At 51.3% G+C, this 23,653-nt stretch overlaps 1 protein-coding gene across 1 annotated transcript in view; it reads left to right on the top strand.

Annotated features, from left to right (window-relative positions):
* scn1ba (sodium channel, voltage-gated, type I, beta a) overlaps nt 1-23,653 on the top strand; it is a 118,847-nt gene that overhangs the window by 41,234 nt on the left and 53,960 nt on the right. Inside the window, exons 2-4 of the mRNA XM_078205595.1 lie at nt 4,667-4,910; nt 13,857-13,998; nt 17,658-17,770. Of these exons, the coding sequence (XP_078061721.1) occupies nt 4,667-4,910; nt 13,857-13,998; nt 17,658-17,724 (453 nt within the window). The 3' untranslated portion in view covers nt 17,725-17,770. The remainder of the gene's footprint in view (nt 1-4,666; nt 4,911-13,856; nt 13,999-17,657; nt 17,771-23,653) is intronic.

Consider the following 23,653-nt stretch of genomic DNA (forward strand, 5'->3'; position numbering starts at 1 on the left):
GTGCCCGTTTCGGGCGCGAATCGGATCGCGGCCAGTCCCGGGTCTCGGTAAAGTGTCAATCTGCGTAGACGCGGCCGCGGGTCGCGTTAATGGCCTCACGCCCAACTTTACCACATTTTCATGCCCAGAAACGGGTGCGACACAATGGTAAAATCGGGCCCTAAGGGGCAATTTAGCATGGCCAATCCACCTAACCTACACATCTTTGGACGCTAAGGTGCAATTTTGCACGGTCAATCCACCTAACCTCAAGGATGTCAGAGAAACTTTTAAAATTCTAACAGGATTAGGCAGGATATATTCAGAAAGAATGTTCCCGATGGTGGGGGAGTCCAAAACAAGGGGTCATAGTTTGAGGATAAGGGGAGGAGAAATTTCTTCATCCAGAAGGTGGTGAATGGGGCGCACGGTGACACAGTGGTTAGCGCTGGTGCCTCACAGCGCCAGGGACCCGGGTTCGATTCCCGGGGGCACGGTGACACAGTGGTTAGCGCTGCTGCCTCACAGCGCCAGGGACCCGGGTTTGATTCCCGGGGGCACGGTGACACAGTGGTTAGCGCTGCTGCCTCACAGCGCCAGGGACCCGGGTTCGATTCCCGGGGGCACGGTGACACAGTGGTTAGCGCTGCTGCCTCACAGCGCCAGGGACCCGGGTTCCATTCCCGGGGGCACGGTGACACAGTGGTTAGCGCTGCTGCCTCACAGCGCCAGGGACCCGGGTTCGATTCCCGGGGGCACGGTGACACAGTGGTTAGCGCTGCTGCCTCACAGCGCCAGGGACCCGGGTTCGATTCCAGCCTCAGGTAACTGTCTGTATGGAGTTTGCACGTTCTCCCCGTGTCTGCGTGGGTTTCCTCCAGGTGTTCCGGTTTCCTCCCACAGTCTGAAAGACGTGCTGGTTAGGGTGGATTGGCCATGCTAAATTGTCCCTCAGTGTAACCCGAACAGGTGCCGGAGTGTGGTGACCAGAGGATTTTCACAGTAACTTCATTGCGGTGTTAATGTAAGCCTACTTGTGACACTAATAAATAAACTTTACTGTGTGGAATTCACTCCCACAGAAAGTAGTTGAGGCCAAAACATTGTCTTATTTCAAGAAGAAATTAGATATAGCTCTTGAGGCTAAAGGGATCGAGGGATATGGGGGAAAGGGAGGATCAAGATATTGAATTTGATGATCAGCCATGATCAAAATGAATGACAGAGCAGGCTCAAAGGGCTGAATGGCCTCCTCCTGCTTTTAGTTTCTATGTTTCTTGTGTTTCTAACCTGCATATCTTTGGACACTTGGGGACAATTTAGCATGGCCAATCCACCTAACTTGCACATTTTTGAACACGAAGATGTGCGGGTTAGGTGGATTGGCCATGCCACATTGTTCCTTGGAGTCATGGGGATTTGCAGGATCAATACGTGGGGTTACACGGATAGGGCCTAGGTGGGATTGTTGTCAGTGCAGGCTCGATGGGCCAAAGGCCTCTTTCTGCACTACAGGGATTCTATGATTCTATGCTTCTTTGACTAAGGGGCAATTTACCATGGCCAATCCACCTAACCTGCACATCTTTGGACACAAAGGGGCAATTTAGCACGGCCAAACCACCAAACTCGTACATCTTTGGACTGTGGGAGGAAACCGGAGCACCCGGAGGAAACCCACGCAGACACAGGGAGAATGTGCAGACTCCGCACAGACAGTGATCAAGCTGGGATTTGAACGTGGGTCCCTGGTGCTGTGAGGCAGCAGTGCTAACCACTGTGTCACCGTGCCCCCGGGAATGGAACCCGGGTCCCTGGCGCTGTGAGGCAGCAGCGCTAACCACTGTGTCACCGTGCCCCCGGGAATCGAACCCGGGTCCCTGGCGCTGTGAGGCAGCAGCACTAATCACTGTGTCACCGTGCCCCCGGGAATGGAACCCGGGTCCCTGGCGCTGTGAGGCAGCAGCACTAACCACTGTGTCACCGTGCCCCCGGGAATCGAACCCGGGTCCCTGGCGCTGTGAGGCAGCAGCACTAACCACTGTGTCACCGTGCCCCCGGGAATCGAACCCGGGTCCCTGGCGCTGTGAGGCAGCAGCGCTAACCACTGTGTCACCGTGCCCCCGGGAATGGAACCCGGGTCCCTGGCGCTGTGAGGCAGCAGCGCTAACCACTGTGTCACCGTGTCCCCGGGAATCGAACCCGGGTCCCTGGCGCTGTGAGGCAGCAGCGCTAACCACTGTGTCACCGTGCCCCCGGGAATCGAACCCGGGTCCCTGGCGCTGTGAGGCAGCAGCGCTAACCACTGTGTCACCGTGCCCCCGGGAATGGAACCCGGGTCCCTGGCGCTGTGACGCAGCAGCGCTAACCCCTGTGTCACCGTGCCCCCGGGAATCGAACCCGGGTCCCTGGCGCTGTGAGGCAGCAGCGCTAACCCCTGTGTCACCGTGCCCCCGGGAATCGAACCCGGGTCCCTGGCGCTGTGAGGCAGCAGCGCTAACCACTGTGTCACCGTGCCCCCGGGAATCGAACCCGGGTCCCTGGCGCTGTGAGGCAGCAGCGCTAACCACTGTGTCACCGTGCCCCCGGGAATCGAACCCGGGTCCCTGGCGCTGTGAGGCAGCAGCGCTAACCCCTGTGTCACCGTGCCCCCGGGAATCGAACCCGGGTCCCTGGCGCTGTGAGGCAGCAGCGCTAACCACTGTGTTACCGTGCCCCCGGGAATCGAACCCGGGTCCCTGGCGCTGTGAGGCAGCAGCGCTAACCACTGTGTCACCGTGTCCCCGGGAATCGAACCCGGGTCCCTGGCGCTGTGAGGCAGCAGCGCTAACCACTGTGTCACCGTGCCCCCGGGAATCGAACCCGGGTCCCTGGCGCTGTGAGGCAGCAGCGCTAACCCCTGTGTCACCGTGCCCCCGGGAATGGAACCCGGGTCCCTGGCGCTGTGAGGCAGCAGCGCTAACCCCTGTGTCACCGTGCCCCCGGGAATGGAACCCGGGTCCCTGGCGCTGTGAGGCAGCAGCGCTAACCACTGTGTCACCGTGCCCCCGGGAATGGAACCCGGGTCCCTGGCGCTGTGAGGCAGCAGCGCTAACCACTGTGTCACCGTGCCCCCGGGAATCGAACCCGGGTCCCTGGCGCTGTGAGGCAGCAGCGCTAACCACTGTGTTACCGTGCCCCCGGGAATCGAACCCGGGTCCCTGGCGCTGTGAGGCAGCAGCGCTAACCACTGTGTCACCGTGTCCCCGGGAATCGAACCCGGGTCCCTGGCGCTGTGAGGCAGCAGCGCTAACCACTGTGTCACCGTGCCCCCGGGAATCGAACCCGGGTCCCTGGCGCTGTGAGGCAGCAGCGCTAACCACTGTGTCACCGTGCCCCCGGGAATCGAACCCGGGTCCCTGGCGCTGTGAGGCAGCAGCGCTAACCCCTGTGTCACCGTGCCCCCGGGAATGGAACCCGGGTCCCTGGCGCTGTGAGGCAGCAGCGCTAACCACTGTGTCACCGTGCTCCCGGGAATCGAACCCGGGTCCCTGGCGCTGTGAGGCAGCAGCACTAACCACTGTGTCACCGTGCCCCCGGGAATCGAACCCGGGTCCCTGGCGCTGTGAGGCAGCAGCGCTAACCACTGTGTCACCGTGCCCCCGGGAATCGAACCCGGGTCCCTGGCGCTGTGAGGCAGCAGCGCTAACCACTGTGTCACCGTGCCCATGGGAATGGAACCCGGGTCCCTGGCGCTGTGAGGCAGCAGCGCTAACCCCTGTGTCACCGTGCCCCCGGGAATCGAACCCGGGTCCCTGGCGCTGTGAGGCAGCAGTGCTAACCACTGTGTCACCGTGCCCCCGGGAATCGAACCCGGGTCCCTGGCGCTGTGAGGCAGCAGTGCTAACCCCTGTGTCACCGTGCCCCCGGGAATCGAACCCGGGTCCCTGGCACTGTGAGGCAGCAGCGCTAACCACTGTGTCACCGTGTCCCCGGGAATGGAACCCGGGTCCCTGGCGCTGTGAGGCAGCAGCGCTAACCACTGTGTCACCGTGCCCCCGGGAATGGAACCCGGGTCCCTGGCGCTGTGAGGCAGCAGCGCTAACCACTGTGTCACCGTGCCCCCGGGAATGGAACCCGGGTCCCTGGCGCTGTGAGGCAGCAGCGCTAACCACTGTGTCACCGTGCCCCCTGGAATCGAACCCGGGTCCCTGGCGCTGTGAGGCAGCAGCGCTAACCACTGTGTCACCGTGCCCCCGGGAATGGAACCCGGGTCCCTGGCGCTGTGAGGCAGCGGCGCTAACCACTGTGTCACCGTGCCCCCGGGAATGGAACCCGGGTCCCTGGCGCTGTGAGGCAGCGGCGCTAACCACTGTGTCACCGTGCCCCCGGGAATCGAACCCGGGTCCCTGGCGCTGTGAGGCAGCAGCGCTAACCACTGTGTCACCGTGCCGCCATGTTATACTGAGTGACATTTCTCCATAAATGACCATCATTACTAATTGATTGGTGGTAATAAATTGGATTGTTCTGTGCCCGGAATCATTGCTATATAACAGCGACTCACCCAACAGCCCATTCCATCCAAACAGTTTCCATCTTCCTCACATTGTGATTTCAAAGATTTTTTAACCAACATTGAGGTAATATCTTGAAGGAATGCTGAGAAGACTGACGTATAATCATTTCTAACCTTGGTCTCTTTCAGATTTATGAATATGCTTTCCCAGACGTGGACATTGCCTACGGGAATTTTGAGAATCGGATTAAGTGGCACGGAAGCAAAAAGACGGACGACATTCAGGAAGCGACAATAATCCTGCAGAATGTCAGCTTCGGTGATGCTGGAACCTATCGATGTTTCTTCAACAGAACCTTTTACTACAGGAGTGGAGAGTTCATTTTCTTCACACAAGTAAACAAGACCATCGAATTATCGGTGGTTGCTACAGGTACCTTCATGTACAATCAAATAGATTTGATATTTTAGTGGATCCCTGGAGAATTTCCAGATTCTATTTGCACAGTTCCAATTGTTAAACCTGACAAAAATCTACCCAAATTTAACGGTCAGAGGAAGAGGGGACAGCGTCTCAGGCACTATGAAGGAGAGAAATGGGACCAGGGGCAGTACCAATAATCATCAGGGGAGATGGGTGGGATATTTCAATGGCCATAAAGAACACGGGGACCATCAACTCATCTCCCCATGAGCTTCTTGGAATACGAGCATCCTTTTGGAGTGAGCGGATGCTTGGCCAATGAGAAGCAGACAGCTGGGGTTTCCTGATGTCTGAACCTGGACGGGGATTGTAGGTTCCGAGGCAGAGACAGTCTGGCTTTAGCCACAGCCATGATGTGGAGATGCCGGCGTTGGACTGGGGTAAGCACAGTAAGAAGTCTCACAACACCAGGTTAAAGTCCAACAGGTTTATTTGGTAGCAAATACCATAAGCTTTCGGAGCACTGCTCCTTCGTCAGATGGAGTGGTCTCTGTTCTCCAACAGTGCACAGACACAGAAATCAAGTTACAGAATACTGATTAGAATGCAAATCTCTACAGCCAGCCAGGTCTTAAAAGGTACAGATAATGTGGTTGGAGGGAACATTAAACACAGGTTAAAGAGATGTGTATTGTCTCCAGACAGAACAGCTGGTGAGATTATGCAGTAAGAAGTTTAACAACACCAGGTTAAAGTCCAACAGGTTTATTTGGTAGCAAAAGCCACACAAGCTTTCGAGGCTCTGAGCCCCTTCTTCAGGTGAGTGGGAATTCTGTTCACAAACAGAACTTATAAAGACACAGACTCAATTTACATGAATAATGGTTGGAATGCGAATACTTACAACTAATCCAGTCTTTAAGAAACAAAACAATGGGAGTGGAGAGAGCATCAAGACAGGCTAAAAAGATGTGTATTGTCTCCAGACAAGACAGCCAGTGAAACTCTGCAGGTCCACGCAACTGTGGGAGTTACAAATAGTGTGACATAAACCCAATATCCCGGTTGAGGCCGTCCTTGTGTGTGCGGAACTTGGCTATCAGTTTCTGCTCAGCGACTCTGCGCAGTCGTGTGTCGCGAAGGCCGCCTTGGAGAACGCTTACCCGAATATCAGAGGCCGAATGCCCGTGACCGCTGAAGTGCTCCCCAACAGGAAGAGAACAGTCTTGCCTGGTGATTGTCGAGCGGTGTTCATTCATCCATTGTCGCAGCGTCTGCATAGTTTCCCCAATGTACCATGCCTCGGGACATCCTTTCTTGCAACGTATCAGGTAGACAACGTTGGCCGAGTTGCAAGAGTATGTACCGTGTACCTGGTGGATGGTGTTCTCACGTGAGATGATGGCATCTGTGTCGATGATCCGGCACGTCTTGCAGAGGTTGCTGTGGCAGGGTTGTGTGGTGTCTTGGTCACTGTTCTCCTGAAGGCTGGGTAGTTTGCTGCGGACAATGGTCTGTTTGAGGTTGTGCGGTTGTTTGAAGGCAAGAAGTGGGGGTGTGGGGATGGCCTTGGCGAGATGTTCGTCTTCATCAATGACATGTTGAAGGCTCCGGAGGAGATGCCGTAGCTTCTCCGCTCCGGGGAAGTACTGGACAACGAAGGGTACTCTGTCCACTGTGTCCCGTGTTTGTCTTCTGAGGAGGTCGGTGCGGTTTTTCGCTGTGGCACGTTGGAACTGTTGATCAATGAGTCTAGCGCCATATCCTGTTCTTATGAGGGCATCTTTCAGCGTCTGGAGGTGTCTGTTGTGATCCTCCTCATCCGAGCAGATCCTGTGTATTCGGAGGGCTTGTCCGTAGGGGATGGCTTCTTTTACGTGTTTAGGGTGGAAGCTGGAGAAGTGGAGCATCGTGAGGTTATCCGTGGGCTTGCGGTACAGTGAGGTGCTGAGGTGACCGTCCTTAATGGAGATGCGTGTGTCCAAGAATGCAACCGATTCCGGAGAGTAGTCTATGGTGAGCCTGATGGTGGGATGGAACTTGTTGATGTCATCATAGAGTTGTTTCAGTGATTGTTCACCATGAGTCCAAAGGAAGAAAATGTCATCGATGTATCTAGTGTATAGCATCGCTTGAAGGTCCCGTGCGGTGAAGAAGTCTTGTTCGAACCTGTGCATGAAGATGTTGGTATATTGAGGTGCAAATTTGGTCCCCATGGCTGTTCCGTGTGTCTGGATGAAGAACTGGTTGTTGAAGGTGAAGATATTGTGGTCCAGGATGAAGCGGATGAGTTGTAAAATTGCATCTGGAAACTGGCAGTTGTTGGCGCTGAGCACTGAGGCCGTTGCAGCAATGCCATCATCGTGGGGGATGCTGGTGTCGAGTGCCGAGACATCCATTGTGACGAGGAGCGCTCCTGGTTCAACTGCTCCATGTGTGCCGAGTTTCTGTAGGAAGTCCGTCGTGTCGCGACAAAAGCTGGGGGTTCTTTGTACAATGGGTTTCAGGATGCCCTCGACATAGCCGGAGAGGTTCTCGCACAGGGTCCCATTGCCCGATACGATTGGACAGCCGGGTGTGTTTGCCTTGTGTATCTTCGGGAGGCAGTAGAGATCTCCAAGGCGGGGAGTACGTGGGATGAGAGCACGGAGGGTGTTCTGAAGGTCCGGATCAAAGGTCTTGATCAGAGTGTTGAGTTGACGGGTGTGTTCTTTGGTCGGATCTGCAGGTAACTGTCTGTAGTGTTCCTCGTTGTTGAGTTGTCGGTACACTTCTTTGCAGTAATCCGTTCTGTTCAGTATGACGATGGCCCCTCCTTTGTCTGCTGGTTTGATGACAATGTTGCGGTTGGTCTTGAGAGCGTGGATGGCGTTACGTTGTGCTTGGGTGATGTTCGGGGCTGTCTTGTGAGTGCGGCTGATGAATTTGGTGTTGACGCACCTCCTGACGGCTTGGGCATACATGTCAAGTCGAGGGCAGCGGCCCACGGATAACCTCACGATGCTCCACTTCTCCAGCTTCCACCCTAAACACGTTAAAGAAGCCATCCCCTACGGACAAGCCCTCCGAATACACAGGATCTGCTCGGATGAGGAGGATCGCAACAGACACCTCCAGACGCTGAAAGATGCCCTCATAAGAACAGGATATGGCGCTCGACTCATCGATCAACAGTTCCGACGTGCCACAGCGAAAAACCGCACCGACCTCCTCAGAAGACAAACACGGGACACGGAGGACAGAGCACCCTTCGTCGTCCAGTACTTCCCCGGAGCGGAGAAGCTACGGCATCTCCTCCGGAGCCTTCAACATGTCATTGATGAAGACGAACATCTCGCCAAGGCCATCCCCACACCCCCACTTCTTGCCTTCAAACAACAGCACAACCTCAAACAGACCATTGTCCGCAGCAAACTACCCAGCCTTCAGGAGAACAGTGACCAAGACACCACACAACCCTGCCACAGCAACCTCTGCAAGACGTGCCGGATCATCGACACAGATGCCATCATCTCACGTGAGAACACCATCCACCAGGTACACGGTACATACTCTTGCAACTCGGCCAACGTTGTCTACCTGATACGTTGCAAGAAAGGATGTCCCGAGGCATGGTACATTGGGGAAACTATGCAGACGCTGCGACAATGGATGAATGAACACCGCTCGACAATCACCAGGCAAGACTGTTCTCTTCCTGTTGGGGAGCACTTCAGCGGTCACGGGCATTCGGCCTCTGATATTCGGGTAAGCGTTCTCCAAGGCGGCCTTCGCGACACACGACAGCGCAGAGTCGCTGAGCAGAAACTGATAGCCAAGTTCCGCACACACATGGACGGCCTCAACCGGGATATTGGGTTTATGTCACACTATTTGTAACTCCCACAGTTGCGTGGACCTGCAGAGTTTCACTGGCTGTCTTGTCTGGAGACAATACACATCTTTTTAGCCTGTCTTGATGCTCTCTCCACTCCCATTGTTTTGTTTCTTAAAGACTGGATTAGTTGTAAGTATTCGCATTCCAACCATTATTCATGTAAATTGAGTCTGTGTCTTTATAAGTTCTGTTTGTGAACAGAATTCCCACTCACCTGAAGAAGGGGCTCAGAGCCTCGAAAGCTTGTGTGGCTTTTGCTACCAAATAAACCTGTTGGACTTTAACCTGGTGTTGTTAAACTTCTTACTGTGTTTACCCCAGTCCAACGCCGGCATCTCCACATCGAGATTATGCAAGACCAGGGGCAAGCTGTGGGGGTTACTGATAATGTGACATAAATCCAACATCCCGGTTTAGGCCGTCCTCATGTGTGCGGAACTTGGCTATCAGTTTCTGCTCAGCGACTCTGCGCTGTCGTGTGTCGTGAAGGCCGCCTTGGAGAACGCTTACCTGAAGATCCAAGGCTGAATGCCCGTGACTGCTGAAGTGCTCCCCCACAGGAAGAGAACAGTCTTGCCTGGTGATTGTCGAGCGGTGTTCATTCATCCGGTGTCGTAGCGTCTGCATGGTTTCCCCAATGTACCATGCCTCGGGACATCCTTTCCTGCAGCGTATCAGGTAGACAACGTTGGCCGAGTTGCAAGAGTATGTACCGTGTACCTGGTAGATGGTGTTCTCACGTGAGATGATGGCATCCGTGTCGATGATCCGGCACGCCTTGCAGAGGTTGCTGTGGCAGGGTTGTGTGGTGTCATGGTCACTGTTCTCCTGAAGGCTGGGTAGTTTGCTGCGGACAATGGTCTGTTTGAGGTTGCGTGGTTGTTTGAAGGCAAGAAGTGGGGGTGTGGGGATGGCCTTGGCGAGATGTTCGTCTTCATCAATGACATGTTGAAGACTCCGGAGGAGATGCCGTAGCTTCTCCGCTCCGGGGAAGTACTGGACGACGAAGGGTACTCTGTCCTCCGTGTCCCGTGTTTGTCTTCTGAGGAAGTCGGTGCGGTTTTTCGCTGTGGCGCGTCGGAACTGTTGATCGATGAGTCGAGCGCCATATCCTGTTCTTATGAGGGTATCTTTCAGCGTCTGGAGGTGTCTGTTGCGATCCTCCTCATCCGAGCAGATCCTGTGTATTCGGAGGGCTTGTCCGTAGGGGATGGCTTCTTTTACGTGTTTAGGGTGGAAGCTGGAGAAGTGGAGCATCATGGGTTATCCGTGGGCTTGCAGTATAGTGAGGTGCTGAGGCGACCGTCCTTAATGGAGATGCGTGTGTCCAAGAATGCAACCGATAGCCAAGTTCCGCACACATGAGGACAGCCTAAACCGGGATGTTGGATTTATGTCACATTATCAGTAACCCCCACAGCTTGCCCCTGGTCTTGCATAATCTCACCAGCTGTTCTGTCTGGAGACAATACACATCTCTTTAACCTGTGTTTAATGTTCCCTCCAACCACATTATCTGTACCTTTTAAGACCTGGCTGGCTGTAGAGATTTGCATTCTAATTAGTATTCTGTAACTTGATTTCTGTGTCTGTGCACTGTTGGAGAACAGAGACCACTCCATCTGACGAAGGAGCAGCAAGCTCCGAAAGCTTATGGTATTTGCTACCAAATAAACCTGTTGGACTTTAACCTGGTGTTGTGAGACTTCTTACTGTGTTTAGCCACAGCTGCAGACCTTTCCTTTGGTGCACAATAAAGGGTGGCGGTGATAGGAAACTGGCATCTGGCTCAATTACTATTTTGGCGATGAGGAGAATTATTTTTCTCCGAATTTACCTCCGGACTATCTCCTTAAGTCAAGAATCATCTCTGGCAAGGCAAAAAACCACCTTGCCTCTTTTTGGGAAACTTGACTCTATGAGACCAGTGGGGAAGATTGGGTCCAATACATTGAAGGAAATGAAAACAAAAAGTGATATTGCTGACAGCATGTGGGGCACTGACTTTCAGCATGATATAAAGTCTGACCTATCCGGATGCCTCAATTCAAAGACTTTTACTGAGCTAGTAGAAAACCACTGCAATCTGGAGCCCCTGTAATTCTCCACTGATATCACTTCAACATGACTCGGGGAACACCTGGGGAATCTGTCACTGAGTTCCAGGTTAGGCTGGGGAAATTGGCTGAACACTGCTAATCTAGACCACCTCGAAATGAAATGTTGCGGGACAGATTGGTATGCAGCAGAAATGACCGAACCATCCAAAACAAGCTGTGGCTCGCACTTTCAACAACCCATTGAATGCAGGAGAACAGGCTGAGGAACTAAAGGGGCTGCAATTTCTTCCAACTAGAGGGAAGGACCAGTCTTCAATGGAGAATGCTTGTGTAATCAGGTGTTAATGGGCCCCTTTCGGTAGAGGAACGCTAATGGCATCACCTGTCAGTCAAGGAACAGCAGTGACGACCCCAAGAGTATGAGAGAACATACTCCAGAGATGTGCAATTGCCAGAAAATGGATTATTACAAAGGACACAGCCACGGTGATTTTTCAGGAAACTAGGATTGTTTTCACTGGAAAGACGGAGGCTGAGGGGAGACCTGATAGAGGTCTACACACTGAGAGGCACAGACAGGGTGGATAGTCAGAGGCATTTTCCCAGGGTGGAAGTGTCAATTATTAGGGGGCACAGGTTCAAGGTGAGAGGGGGAAAGTTTAAGGGAGAAGATCGGGGGAGGTTTTCACGCAGAGAGTGGTGGGTGCCTGGAATGCGCTGCCAGGGGAGGTGGTGGAAGCGGACACATTAGCAACATTTTAGAGGCTTCTGGATGGGTCGATGAATAGGGAGGGAATAGAGGGATACAGACCGAGTAAGGGCAGAAGGCTTTTTTTTAGTTAGGGCATCATGATCAGCACAGGATTGGAGGGTCGAAGGGCCTGTCCCTGTTCTGTACTGTCCTTTCTTCTTTGTTGAATAGGCAAAATGGGTGTTGCCCAGTGACAAATCCGAGGCTGGTAGCTGCTCGTACCATGCAGGTATCCCCTCTTCCAGGCACGGGGACAAAACAACGGAATCATATCATGACAAAAAAACATTGCCCCAATAATAGAAGAATTCCTTGCGAATGGCCATGCCTTGAAGATAGAGGTGGACACAGTAGCTGCAATCTCTGTTATTGGAGAACAGACATATAAGCACCTCCTGTCGGGATTCCAAGTCCTGAGTTTGGAAGATACGAAGGCCAGGCTAGCCATCTACGCAGGAGAATCTTTATGACTAAAAGGCACCACAGTGGCACCCTGGCACTGTCAAGGGGGTGGGGCCAGAGGGGTTAGGGCCATGGAGGGTGGGGCCTGTTGAGGGCTGATCGGTGGGAGTGGGGGGTTCCACTGCCACTCTGCATCTGGGATCGCTGGCAGGGGGCGGGAGGACAGGGATCGGGGTTGGCTGTCCGGGTGGGGTGAGGGTGGTCAGGGCTGCAGGGGGGGGTCGGGGTTGGGGGCTGCCAGGGGGTCGTAGTTGCCGGGGGGGGGGGGGGGGGGGGGGGGTTGCCGGGGTGGTGGGGGCTGCAGGGAGGGTGGGGGCTGCAGGGGGAGTTAGGGAGTCGGGGAGTTCGGGGCTGTGGGGGGCTTGGGGGGGGGGGGGTCAGAGGACCAGGGCTGCCGGGGGGTCGGAGCTGCAGGGGGAGTCAGGGGGGTCAGCGGGTCAGGGCTGCCGGGGGTTCTGGGGGGGTGGGGGACATGGGGCACTGGCCGGGGGCAGGTCCGGGAGGCCAGCGATCGGGGGGGGCAGTGTGGTGAGTCGGAGGGGCAGTGAACTAGGGTCGTGGGGCTGCCTGGCGATCGGGAGGCTTATTTGGTAGCAAAAGCCACACAAGCTTTCGGAGCTCTTAGCCCCTTCTTCAGGTGAGTGGGAATTCTGTTCACAAACAGAGCTTATAAAGACACAGACTCAAATTACATGAATAATGGTTGGAATGCGAATACTTGCAACCTGCAGAGTTTCACTGGCTGTCTTGTCTGGAGACAATACACATCTTTTTAGCCTGTCTTGATGCTCTCTCCACTCACATTGTTTTGTTTCTTAAAGACTTGATTAGTTGTAAGTATTCGCATTCCAACCATTATTCATGTAATTTGAGTCTGTGTCTTTATAAGCTCTGTTTGTGAACAGAATTCCCACTCACCTGAAGAAGGGGCTAAGAGCTCCGAAAGCTTGTGTGGCTTTTGCTACCAAATAAACCTGTTGGACTTTAACCTGGTGTTGTTAAACTTCTTACTGTGTTTACCCCAGTCCAACGCCGGCATCTCCACAACAGATCGGGAGGCCGACAGGGCAGGGCTCCTGCGCATGTGCCGATCTCGGTGCTGACAGATTGGCTCATGCGCAATGGCGCACTCAGCGCTATGCTGCCGGCCTCTCCAGTGGGAATAAGCTCTGCCTCCTGATTTTTGGACTGATTTATGATAGGGCACTCGAAAGTGTTCAGAGTGTCAGGGACTCATTCTGAAAATCACACTGAAAACATTGACAGGAGTTACTCCCATTTTCACGGGAATTGCAGACTCAGAAATTTTTTGGGAGAATCCTAGCCTAAATGTTTTCAAGAAGGAATTGGATATAACTTCACCTGGGGTGAAGGGGATCAAAGGAGGAATGGAGGGAAGGGGAAATCAGGCTATTTAATTTGATTATCAGCCATGATCATAATGAATGGTGGAGCAGGCTTGAAGGGCCGAATGGCCTCCTCCTGCTTCTCGTTTCTATGTTTCTAAATACAATCCTGATCTTAAACATAATCCTAATTTTAAAATCATTTTTAATCCTCAACACAATCCTAAACACAAGGGGACAGTAGAATGTTAAATGTTGGCCTCTTGAGAAGATAATAAAAGTTGTATTTTTGCTTATGAGTGAGGAAAAACTCAAGGACATCTCTTTATCACATTGGCCTGTTTTAATCTGTGCAAGATTCTCATTGCTGGAATAGTTTGTGGTGAATGTTGGCGATTTGAGTGACTTTTAACCCTTTCGGTCTTTGGTAATTTTACTTGAAATTCCTTTTTTATCCAGAGAACCGAAAACTGGCCTCCATCATTGGTGAAATTATGATGTACTTTCTGAATGTCGTGCTGACATTGTGGCTATTTGCAGAGATGCTTTATTGTTACAAGAAGATCGCTGCAGCTGGGGAGGAAGCTATTCAGGAAAATGCGTGAGTATTGAACAGACATTCGAATCACAGGGAGAAGTTTAAACTTTCCCTCAGCCTGATTGACATCTCTCCATTCCATTGCTTACTAGACATTCAGCTAGAATTCACAACAGGGATGCAGCCATTCAGCTTTGCATTAAGAATATTTCGTCAGAATACAGGGGAAAGCTCCAAGTGATTGAAGTGTTTGTCACTGTAAACATACATCGTCTGACTGGCAATGATATAGACCAGAAACAGTTTGAAAAAAGACCTCAGATATTTTCACTTTTACCATGATGTGGAGATGCCGGCGTTGGACTGGGGTGGGCACAGTAAGAAGTCTCACAACATCAGGTTAAAGTCCAACAGGTTTATTTGGGAGCACAAGCTTTCGGAGCGCTGCTCCTGGGAGCCACTCACCTGATGAAGGAGTGACACTCCGAAAGCTCGTGCTACCAAATAACCTGTTGGACTTTAACCTGGTGTTGTGAGGCTACCTACTGGGCCCACTTTTACCATGGTTTAAGTTGCAGTCAGAGCTTCTTCATTCGGGCGGCACGGTAGCACAGTGGTTAGCACTGCTGCTTCACAGCTCCAGGGTCCCGGGTTCGATTCCCGGCTCGGGTCACTGTCTGTGTGGAGTTTGCACATTCTCCTCGTGTCTGCGTGGGTTTCCTCCGGGTGCTCTGGTTTCCTTCCACAGTCCAAAGATGTGCAGGTTAGGTTGATTGGCCAGGTTAAAAATTGTCCCTTAGAGTCCTGAGATGCGTAGGTTGGAGGGATTAGCGGGTAAAATATGTGGGGGTAGGGCCTGGGTGGGATTGTGGTCGGTGCAGACTCGATGGGCCGAATGGCCTCCTTCTGCACTGTAGGGTTTCTATGTTTCTATGTTCATTGTAAGAGTTCGAATTAAATTATTTTAAATTATCGCTGATCTGAATTGGTAATAAATTGAAAAGGTCGTGCAAGCTTTATCCACAAACTCATGTTTAGCAAGACCCTTGTTGGTGAGGACATTTTAAAGATTAAGAGGTGACCTAATTAAGGGGTTAAAGATGATGAAATGATTCGATATGTTTGATAGAAATTATTTCCATTGGGTGGGAGACCAGAACAAATGGGAACGATTTTAAACTTAGATCGAGGTTATTCAGGGGTGATGTTAGGACAAGGGTGCCGGTGGAGGGGGGAAGCAGTGGCATTGTCATAGAACCAGAGAATCATAGAATCCCTGCAGTGCAGAAGGAGCCCATTTGGCCCATCGAGTCTGCAATGACAACAATCCCACCCAGGCCCTATCCCCATAACCCCATATATTTACACTGTTAATCCCCCTGACACTAAGGGTCACGTTAGCACGGCCAATCCATCTAACTCGCACATCTTTCGGACTGTGGGAGGAAACCGGAGCACCCGGAGGAAACCCACGCAGACACGGGGAGAACGTGCAGAGTCCACACAGACAGACCCAAAGCCAGAATTGAACCCGGGTCCCTGGCGCTGTGAGGCAGCAGTGTTAACCACTGTGTCACCGTGCCCCCGGGAATGGAACCCGGGTCCCTGGCGCTGTGAGGCAGCAGCGCTAACCACTGTGTCACCGTGCCCCCGGGAATCGAACCCGGGTCCCTGGCGCTGTGAGGCAGCAGCGCTAACCACTGTGTCACTGTGCCCCCGGGAATGGAACCCGGGTCCCTGGCACTGTGAGGCAGCAGTGCTAACCACTGTGTCACCGTGCCCCCGGGAATGGAACCCGGGTCCCTGGCACTGTGAGGCAGCAGTGCTAACCACTGTGTCACCGTGCCCCCGGGAATCGAACCCGGGTCCCTGGCGCTGTGAGGCAGCAGCACTAACCACTGTGTCACCGTGCCCCCGGGAATGGAACCCGGGTCCCTGGCGCTATGAGGCAGCAGCGCTAACCACTGTGTCACCGTGCCCCCGGGAATGGAACCCGGGTCCCTGGCGCTGTGAGGCAGCAGCGCTAACCACTGTGCCACCGTGCCCCCGGGAATGGAACCCGGGTCCCTGGCACTGTGAGGCAGCAGTGCTAACCACTGTGCCACTGTGCCCCCGGGAATGGAACCCGGGTCCCTGGCACTGTGAGGCAGCAGTGCTAACCACTGTGTCACCGTGCCCCCGGGAATGGAACCCGGGTCCCTGGCACTGTGAGGCAGCAGTGCTAACCACTGTGCCACTGTGCCCCCGGGAATGGAACCCGGGTCCCTGGCGCTATGAGGCAGCAGCGCTAACCACTGTGTCACCGTGCCCCCGGGAATGGAACCCGGGTCCCTGGCGCTGTGAGGCAGCAGCACTAACCACTGTGTCACCGTGCCCCCGGGAATCGAACCCGGGTCCCTGGCACTGTGAGGCAGCAGTGCTAACCACTGTGTCACCGTGCCCCCGGGAATGGAACCCGGGTCCCTGGCGCTATGAGGCAGCAGCGCTAACCACTGTGCCACCGTGCCCCCAGGAATCGAACCCGGGTCCCTGGCGCTGTGAGGCAGCAGCGCTAACCACTGTGTCACCGTGCCCCCGGGAATCGAACCCGGGTCCCTGGCGCTGTGAGGCAGCAGCGCTAACCACTGTGCCACCATTCCGCCCTCGTCGCTAGATTAATAATCCAGAGACCTAAGGTAATGCTCTGGGTGCCTGGGTTGGAATCCCACCATGGCAGATTGTGAAATTTGAAATAAATGAAAAAAATGTGGAATTAAAAGTCTAATGATGATCATGAAACCTTTGTCAATTGTTGTAAAAAACCCATCTGGTTCACTAATATCCTTCAGGGAAGGAAATCTGCAGTCCTTACCTGGTCTGGCCTACAGTGACTCCAGACAAACAGCAATACCCTCTTAAATGCCCTCAGGGATGGGCAACAAATGCTGGCCCAGCCAATGATGCCCTCATCCTATGAATGAATGAATTAAAAGTGCTTTGCACAACGGGGAGTGGAAATCTGGAGAATTCTCCCTTAAAAGGCAGAGAAACTAGAAGCAGAAGTAGGCCTTCGAGCCTGCTCCACCATTCAATAAGATCACGACTGATCTCTTGGTGTTGAGTTTCACATTCCTATCTCCGATAACCTTTGATTCCCTTATCTAACAAGAATCTATCTACTTCCATATTACAAAATATTCAATGACTCCACCTCCACAAGACTGAGAATTCCAAACCTTCTCCTCATTTCTGTCCTCAAAGGGCAACTACTAATTTTCAATTCATTCCCCAATTCTGGAAAATACCAACAATTGGTTCCAGAAATATTTGAAAGTTAACTGCTGACTTTTACTTTTAACTTATAAATTACCTTAGTTGTTTAGCCTGAGGATACAATTTGATATAATTTGAGATATATTAAACTGGGTGGGGGAGATCAAGATGTCACCAATATTAATTCCCCGATGATGGAACCAGGGTATAATATCAGCCCTGAGGAACAGGATTCAGGTGAAGTAACTGCAATTGCTTGAAAGATGATTTTAAAAATGATTCTCTCGTGAGATGTAGGCATCTCAGGTGAAACAAATAAATGGCATTTATCCTCCTTCAAAATGTGGAAACTACAGAACTCCAGCTAGAAAGTTGCAAATCACATTTACAAGTCTATATGAAGTGTTGTCTTCTTGCTGACATTGTAACTCATTGATAAGTGTTGTGTGATGTTCTGCTTTTTCACACAGATCGGATTACCTGGCGATTACATCAGAAAGCAAGGAGAACTGTACAGGGGTACAAGTAGAAGATTAGCATTAGTCAGACAACATCACATCTACTGATTCTTTTTTAAACATAGGTATGTAGAGAAAGAAAGATTGTAATCCCAAGTCTCTCACTGGAATAGAGACATTCACTTATAGAACCTTTTCACACTTGTAGAGGACATTCTAAAAGTGCTTCCATTCCAAATAGTTTTCTCAAGGTTATAAAATAATATTCCTTTACTCCCCCATTTAGTTTAACGATTACACACAGGATTGAGGATTGACACAGATGACAAAGTACATTTGAAGCTACATTGGTCTCATGAACAGACAAAGACCCTTTGGTCAAATGCACACACTCCACTCTGAAGCCAAGGTAGTGTTTGTGGATTTCCCCTCAGAATCCCCCCCAAGATAATTGTCACATAAGAGTTTCCAAACTCTGCTCCCAAGAACACACTTTAAATGCTTCTCTCACAGTAAAATGATTGATGAGGGAAGGGCTGTGGATGTTGTCTACATGGACTTTAGTAAGGCATTCGACAAGGTCCCTCATGGCAGGCTGTTGCAAAAGACTAAATCACACGGGATCAGCGGTGAACTAGCTAGATGGATTCAGAACTGGCTTGGCCATAGAAGACAGAGGGTAGCGGTGGAAGGGTGTTTTTCTGAATGTAACTAGTGGTGTTCCGCATGGATCAGTGCTGGGACCTCTGCTGTTTGTAATATATATAAGTGACTTGGAAGAAAATGTAGCTGATCTGATTAGCAAGTTTGTGGATGATACTAAGATTGGCTGAGTTGCAGATAGTGATGAAGATTGCCAGAGAATACAGAGAATATAGATAGGCTGGAAAATTGGGCGGAGAAATGGCAGATGGAATTTAATCCGGACAAATGCGAAGTGATGGGTTTTGGTTGATCCAATTCAGGTGGGAGCTATAAAATAAATGGCAGATGTAGCGGGATCTTTCTTTTTACTCCACTTGCGGGCCGGTATTTGGGGTTCTGCCGAGAGCTGTGAGTGTCTCTCTCCTACAAATTTCAAAGGATCGGGGAATGCCGCACTGGGGCAACTCCGCAGGAGAGAGAGCACTGAACCAGGCTCACCGTTTATACCTGACCGGTAGCCTGATCCTTATATCACACAGCCATCCCAAAACCAGCACCAAGGCCCGAATGATTCTCTCCCTTGTCGGTGGGACAATAGCCACCCTGCACCCACACCACTCGAGTGGGTTCCCAAGAGAGAGAAACAGAGAGACTCTGATCCTTTATCTCCTGACCAGCAGTCACCCTGGAGTGAGCGGGTTCGAATCGCTCAGATCACCCTCGGTTCTGGACTCCGGATTTATGGTAAGGGATATTGAAACTGTGACCTCGCCAGAGTGCGCTGATGAGAGAACAAGAGGCAAGACGAACTCCAAAACGAGTTTCAAACTTACAGTGATTTATTTAACAATAGAATCAACCTCTCCAATGCCACACCACACTTGAATAAAACTTATGCTTTATGCTATCACTATGGGAGTAATGTTAACGAACACAAGTAAAATCTTACTTTACACAGTTCAAACAAGATTACTGAATTTTACAATTACAATACACCACCCCTCCCCTTGCCTCAACCCCTATCCTATCCTCGGGAACTTCACAAGGTTGGCTGGAATACTCACAATTCTATAAGGAGTTCCTTTGTGGTCGGCTCGAATGTCTCAGTGCAGTGTCGAAACTGAAGAGAGCTTGGTCCTGCTTGTCTGCTTCTCAGCTTGCGATTCTGGAAGAGGGCTCCTTCTTGCTTGTCTGCTTCTCTTGCTCTTGACTCCTGCCTTGAACCTGTATCTTTTAAGTCTTGACTTTTCAAAAGGGTCCGATCGACTCCGCCCCCGTAGATGCTTTCAAAGACAATGGGGCTTTCGATCACCGCAGTCTTGGTTTAAATTGAGTCAAGTCCAAACACAACTGCCTTGATTGATATTTTAATGTCCTTCCGATGTCCCTCCAGAGCTTCCTGAATGGTATCCCATTAGTGGGATTGGGTCTTTCTTGTCTTCTGGGGATGGGCCGATTTCCATGACCATTGCCCCCTGCTGATTTGTTTACTTATTCGTCTGCTGGTCTCCATCTGCCTTTGTTCCAATGATTATATCACAGGTGTGTCTGCCTTTCTACTTCCACTGGCCGCTTGCATATTCAAGGCTGGCTCACACCTTTCCTTATCCCAGTCCGAGGCCGGCTATGCTTGTCCTGCCGAGCCTTCTGGGAAGCTTTCCATCAGGCAGCAGCCAGAGTTGGCCACTTTTAAACTGTCAAGATTTCTTCTGAGTCCTTTAACGTATGGAGGATTGCCCTGAAACTTACAAGAACCATCAGGAGTATAGACACACAGAGAATCTGGGAGTACAGGTCCACAGATCCTTAAAAGTGGCAGCACAGGTGGAAAAGGTGGTGAAGAAAGCATATGGAATGCTTGTCTTCATCGGCTGGGGCATCGAGTAGAAAAGTTGGCAAATTATATAAAATGTTGGTTAAGCCACATTTGGAATACTGTGTCCAATTCTGGCCACCACACTACCAGAAGGATGTAGAGGCTTTGGAGGGAGTACAGAAAAGGTTTACCAGGATGTTGCCTGGTATGAGGAGAGATTGAATAAACTGGGATTGATTTTGATTTGATTTATTTTTGTCACCTGTATTAACATACACTTCTGGTCGCCTCACTATAGGAAGGATGTGGAAAAGATTGAAAGGGTGCAGAGGAGATTTACAAGGATGTTGCCTGGATTGAGTGGCATGCCTTATGAGGATAGGCTGAGGGAGCTCAGTCTTTTCTCCTTGGAGAGACGAAGGATGAGAGGAGACCTAATAGAGGTGTATAAGATGTTGAGAGGCATAGATCGGGTGGACTCTCAGAGGCTTTTTCCCAGGGTGGAAATGTCTGCTACGAGAGGATACAGGTTTAGGGTGCTGGGGGGTAGGTACAGGGGAAATGTTAGGGGTAAGTTTTTCACACGGAGGGTGGTGGGCGAGTGGAATCGGCTGCCGTCAGTGGTGGTGGAGGCAAACTCAATAGGGTCTTTTAAGAGACTCCTGGATGAGTACATGGAGCTTAATAGGATGGAGGGTTATAGGTAGGTCTAGAAGGTAGGGATGTGTTCGGCACAACTTGTGGGCCGAAGGGCCTGTTTGTGCTGTAGTTTTTCTATGTTTCTATACAGTGAAAAGTATTGTTTCTTGCGCGCTATACAGACAAAGCATACCATTCATAGAGAAGGAAACGAGAGAGTGCAGAATGGAATGTTACAGTTATAGCTAGGGTGCAGAGAACGATCAACTTAATGCAAGGTAAATCCATTCAAAAGTCTGCTGGCAGCAGAGAAGAAGCTGTTCTTGAGTTGGTTGGTACGTGACCTCAGACATTTATATCTTTTTCCCGAAGGAAGAAGGTGGAAGAGCGAATGTCTGGGATGCGTGGGGTCCTTAATTATGCTGGCTGCTTTGCCGAGGCAGCGGGAAGTGTAGACAGAGTCAATGGATGGGAGGCTGGTTTGGGTGATGGATTGGGCTACATTCATGACCTTTTGTAGTTCCTTGCGGTCTTGGGCAGAGCAGGAGCCATACCAAGCTGTGATACAACCAAAAAGAATGCTTTCGATGGTGCATTTGTAAAAGTTGGTGAGACTCGTAGCTGACATGCCAAATTTCCTTAGTCTTCTGAGAAAGTAGAAGCATTGGTGGGGCTTTCTTAACTATAGTGTCGGCATGGGGGGACCAGGACAGGTTGTTGGTGATCTGGACACGTAAAAACTTGAAGCTCTTGACCCTTTCTACTTCGTCCCTGTTGATGTGGACAGGGGCATGTTCTCCTTTACGCTTCCTGAAGTCGATGACAATCTCCTTTTTGTTGACATTGAGGGAGAGATTATTGTTGTCGCACCAGTTCACCAGATTCTCTATCTCATTCCTGTACTCTGTCTCGTCATTGTTTGAGATCCGACCCACTACACTGGTATCATCAGAAAACTTGAAAATCAAACAAGACTTCTTCAGCGCACAGGACCTTCAACCGATGCTATACACTAGATACATCGATGATATTTTCTTCCTTTGGACTCATGGTGAGCAATCACTGAAACAACTCTATGATGACATCAACAAGTTCCATCCCACCATCAGACTCACCATGGACTACTCTCCGGAATCGGTTGCATTCTTGGACACACGCATCTCCATTAAGGACGGTCACCTCAGCATCTCACTGTACCGCAAGCCCACGGATAACCTCACGATGCTCCACTTCTCCAGCTTCCACCCTAAACACGTAAAAGAAGCCATCCCCTACGGACAAGCCCTCCGTATACACAGGATCTGCTCGGATGAGGAGGATTGCAACAGACACCTCCAGACGCTGAAAGATGCCCTCATAAGAACAGGATATGGCGCTCGACTCATCGATCAACAGTTCCGACGCGCCACAGCGAAAAACCGCACCGACCTCCTCAGAAGACAAACATGGGACACGGTGGACAGAGTACCCTTCGTTGTCCAGTACTTCCCCGGAGCGGAGAAGCTACGGCATCTCCTCCGGAGCCTTCAACATGTCATGGATGAAGACGAACATCTCGCCAAGGCCATCCCCACACCCCCACTTCTTGCCGTCAAACAACCGCACAACCTCAAACAGACCATTATCCGCAGCAAACTACCCAGCCTTTAGGAGAACAGTGACCACGACACCACACAACCCTGCCACAGCAACCTCCGCAAGACGTGCCGGATCATCGACACGGATGCCATCATCTCACGTGAGAACACCATCCACCAGGTACACGGTACCTACTCTTGCAACTCGGCCAATGTTGTCTACCTGATACGCTGCAGGAAAGGCTGTCCCGAGGCATGGTACATTGGGGAAACCATGCAGACGCTATGACAATGGATGAATGAACACCGCTCGACAATCACCAGGCAAGACTGTTCTCTTCCTGTGGGTGAGCACTTCAGCAGTCACGGGCATTCAGCCTCTGATCTTCAGGGAAGCGTTCTCCAAGGCGGCCTTCACGACACACGACAGCGCAGAGTCGCTGAGCAGAAACTGATAGCCAAGTTCCGCACACATGAGGACGGCCTAAACCAGGATGTTGGATTTATGTCACCTTATCAGTAACCCCCACAGCTTGCCTCCTGGACTTGTGGGCTGTCCTGTCTGGAGATAATGCACATCTCTTTAACATGTGCTTAATCCTCCCTCCATCCACATTGTCTGTATCTTTAAGATCTGGTTGGTTGTAGGGATTCGCATTCTAATCAATATTCTGTAACTTGATTTTGTGTCTCTGTGCCCTGTTTGAGAACACATTTCCACTCCATCTGACGAAGGAGCAGCGCTCCGAAAGCTCATGGTATTTGCTACAAAATAATCCTGTTGGACTTTAACCTGGTGTTGTTAAAACTCTGACTGAGTTGCAATAATAGCAGAGTTGTTGTGATGGGAGACTTTAATTTCCCAAACATAGATTGAAATATCCCTAGGGTAAGGGGATTGGATGGGGAGGAGTTCGTTAGGTGTGTTCAGGGGGGTTTCCTGACACAGCATGTGGACAAGCCTACAAGAGGAGAGGCTGTACTTGATCTGATAGTGACCAATGAACCTGGACAGGTGTCAGATCTCTCAGTGGGAGAGCATCTTGGGGATAGCGATCATAACTCTATCTCCTTTATGCTTGCATTGGAAAAAGAGAGGATCAGGCAAGCTAGGAGAGCGTTTATATGGAGTAAGGGGAAATATGAAGACATAAGGCAGCAAATTAGAGGAGTAAATTGGAAGGAGGTATTCTCGGGGTAACGTACTGAAGAGAAGTGGCAGTTTTTCAAGGAATGTCTGTCTAGAGTTCTACAGGACAACGTTCCGAGCAGACAGGGAGGAGTTGGTAGGTTAAAGGAACCGTGCTGCACGAAAGCTGTGCGGGACCTAG

The sequence above is a fragment of the Mustelus asterias genome, unplaced genomic scaffold (assembly GCF_964213995.1).
Source record: "Mustelus asterias unplaced genomic scaffold, sMusAst1.hap1.1 HAP1_SCAFFOLD_839, whole genome shotgun sequence".
Taxonomy (NCBI): domain Eukaryota; kingdom Metazoa; phylum Chordata; class Chondrichthyes; order Carcharhiniformes; family Triakidae; genus Mustelus; species Mustelus asterias.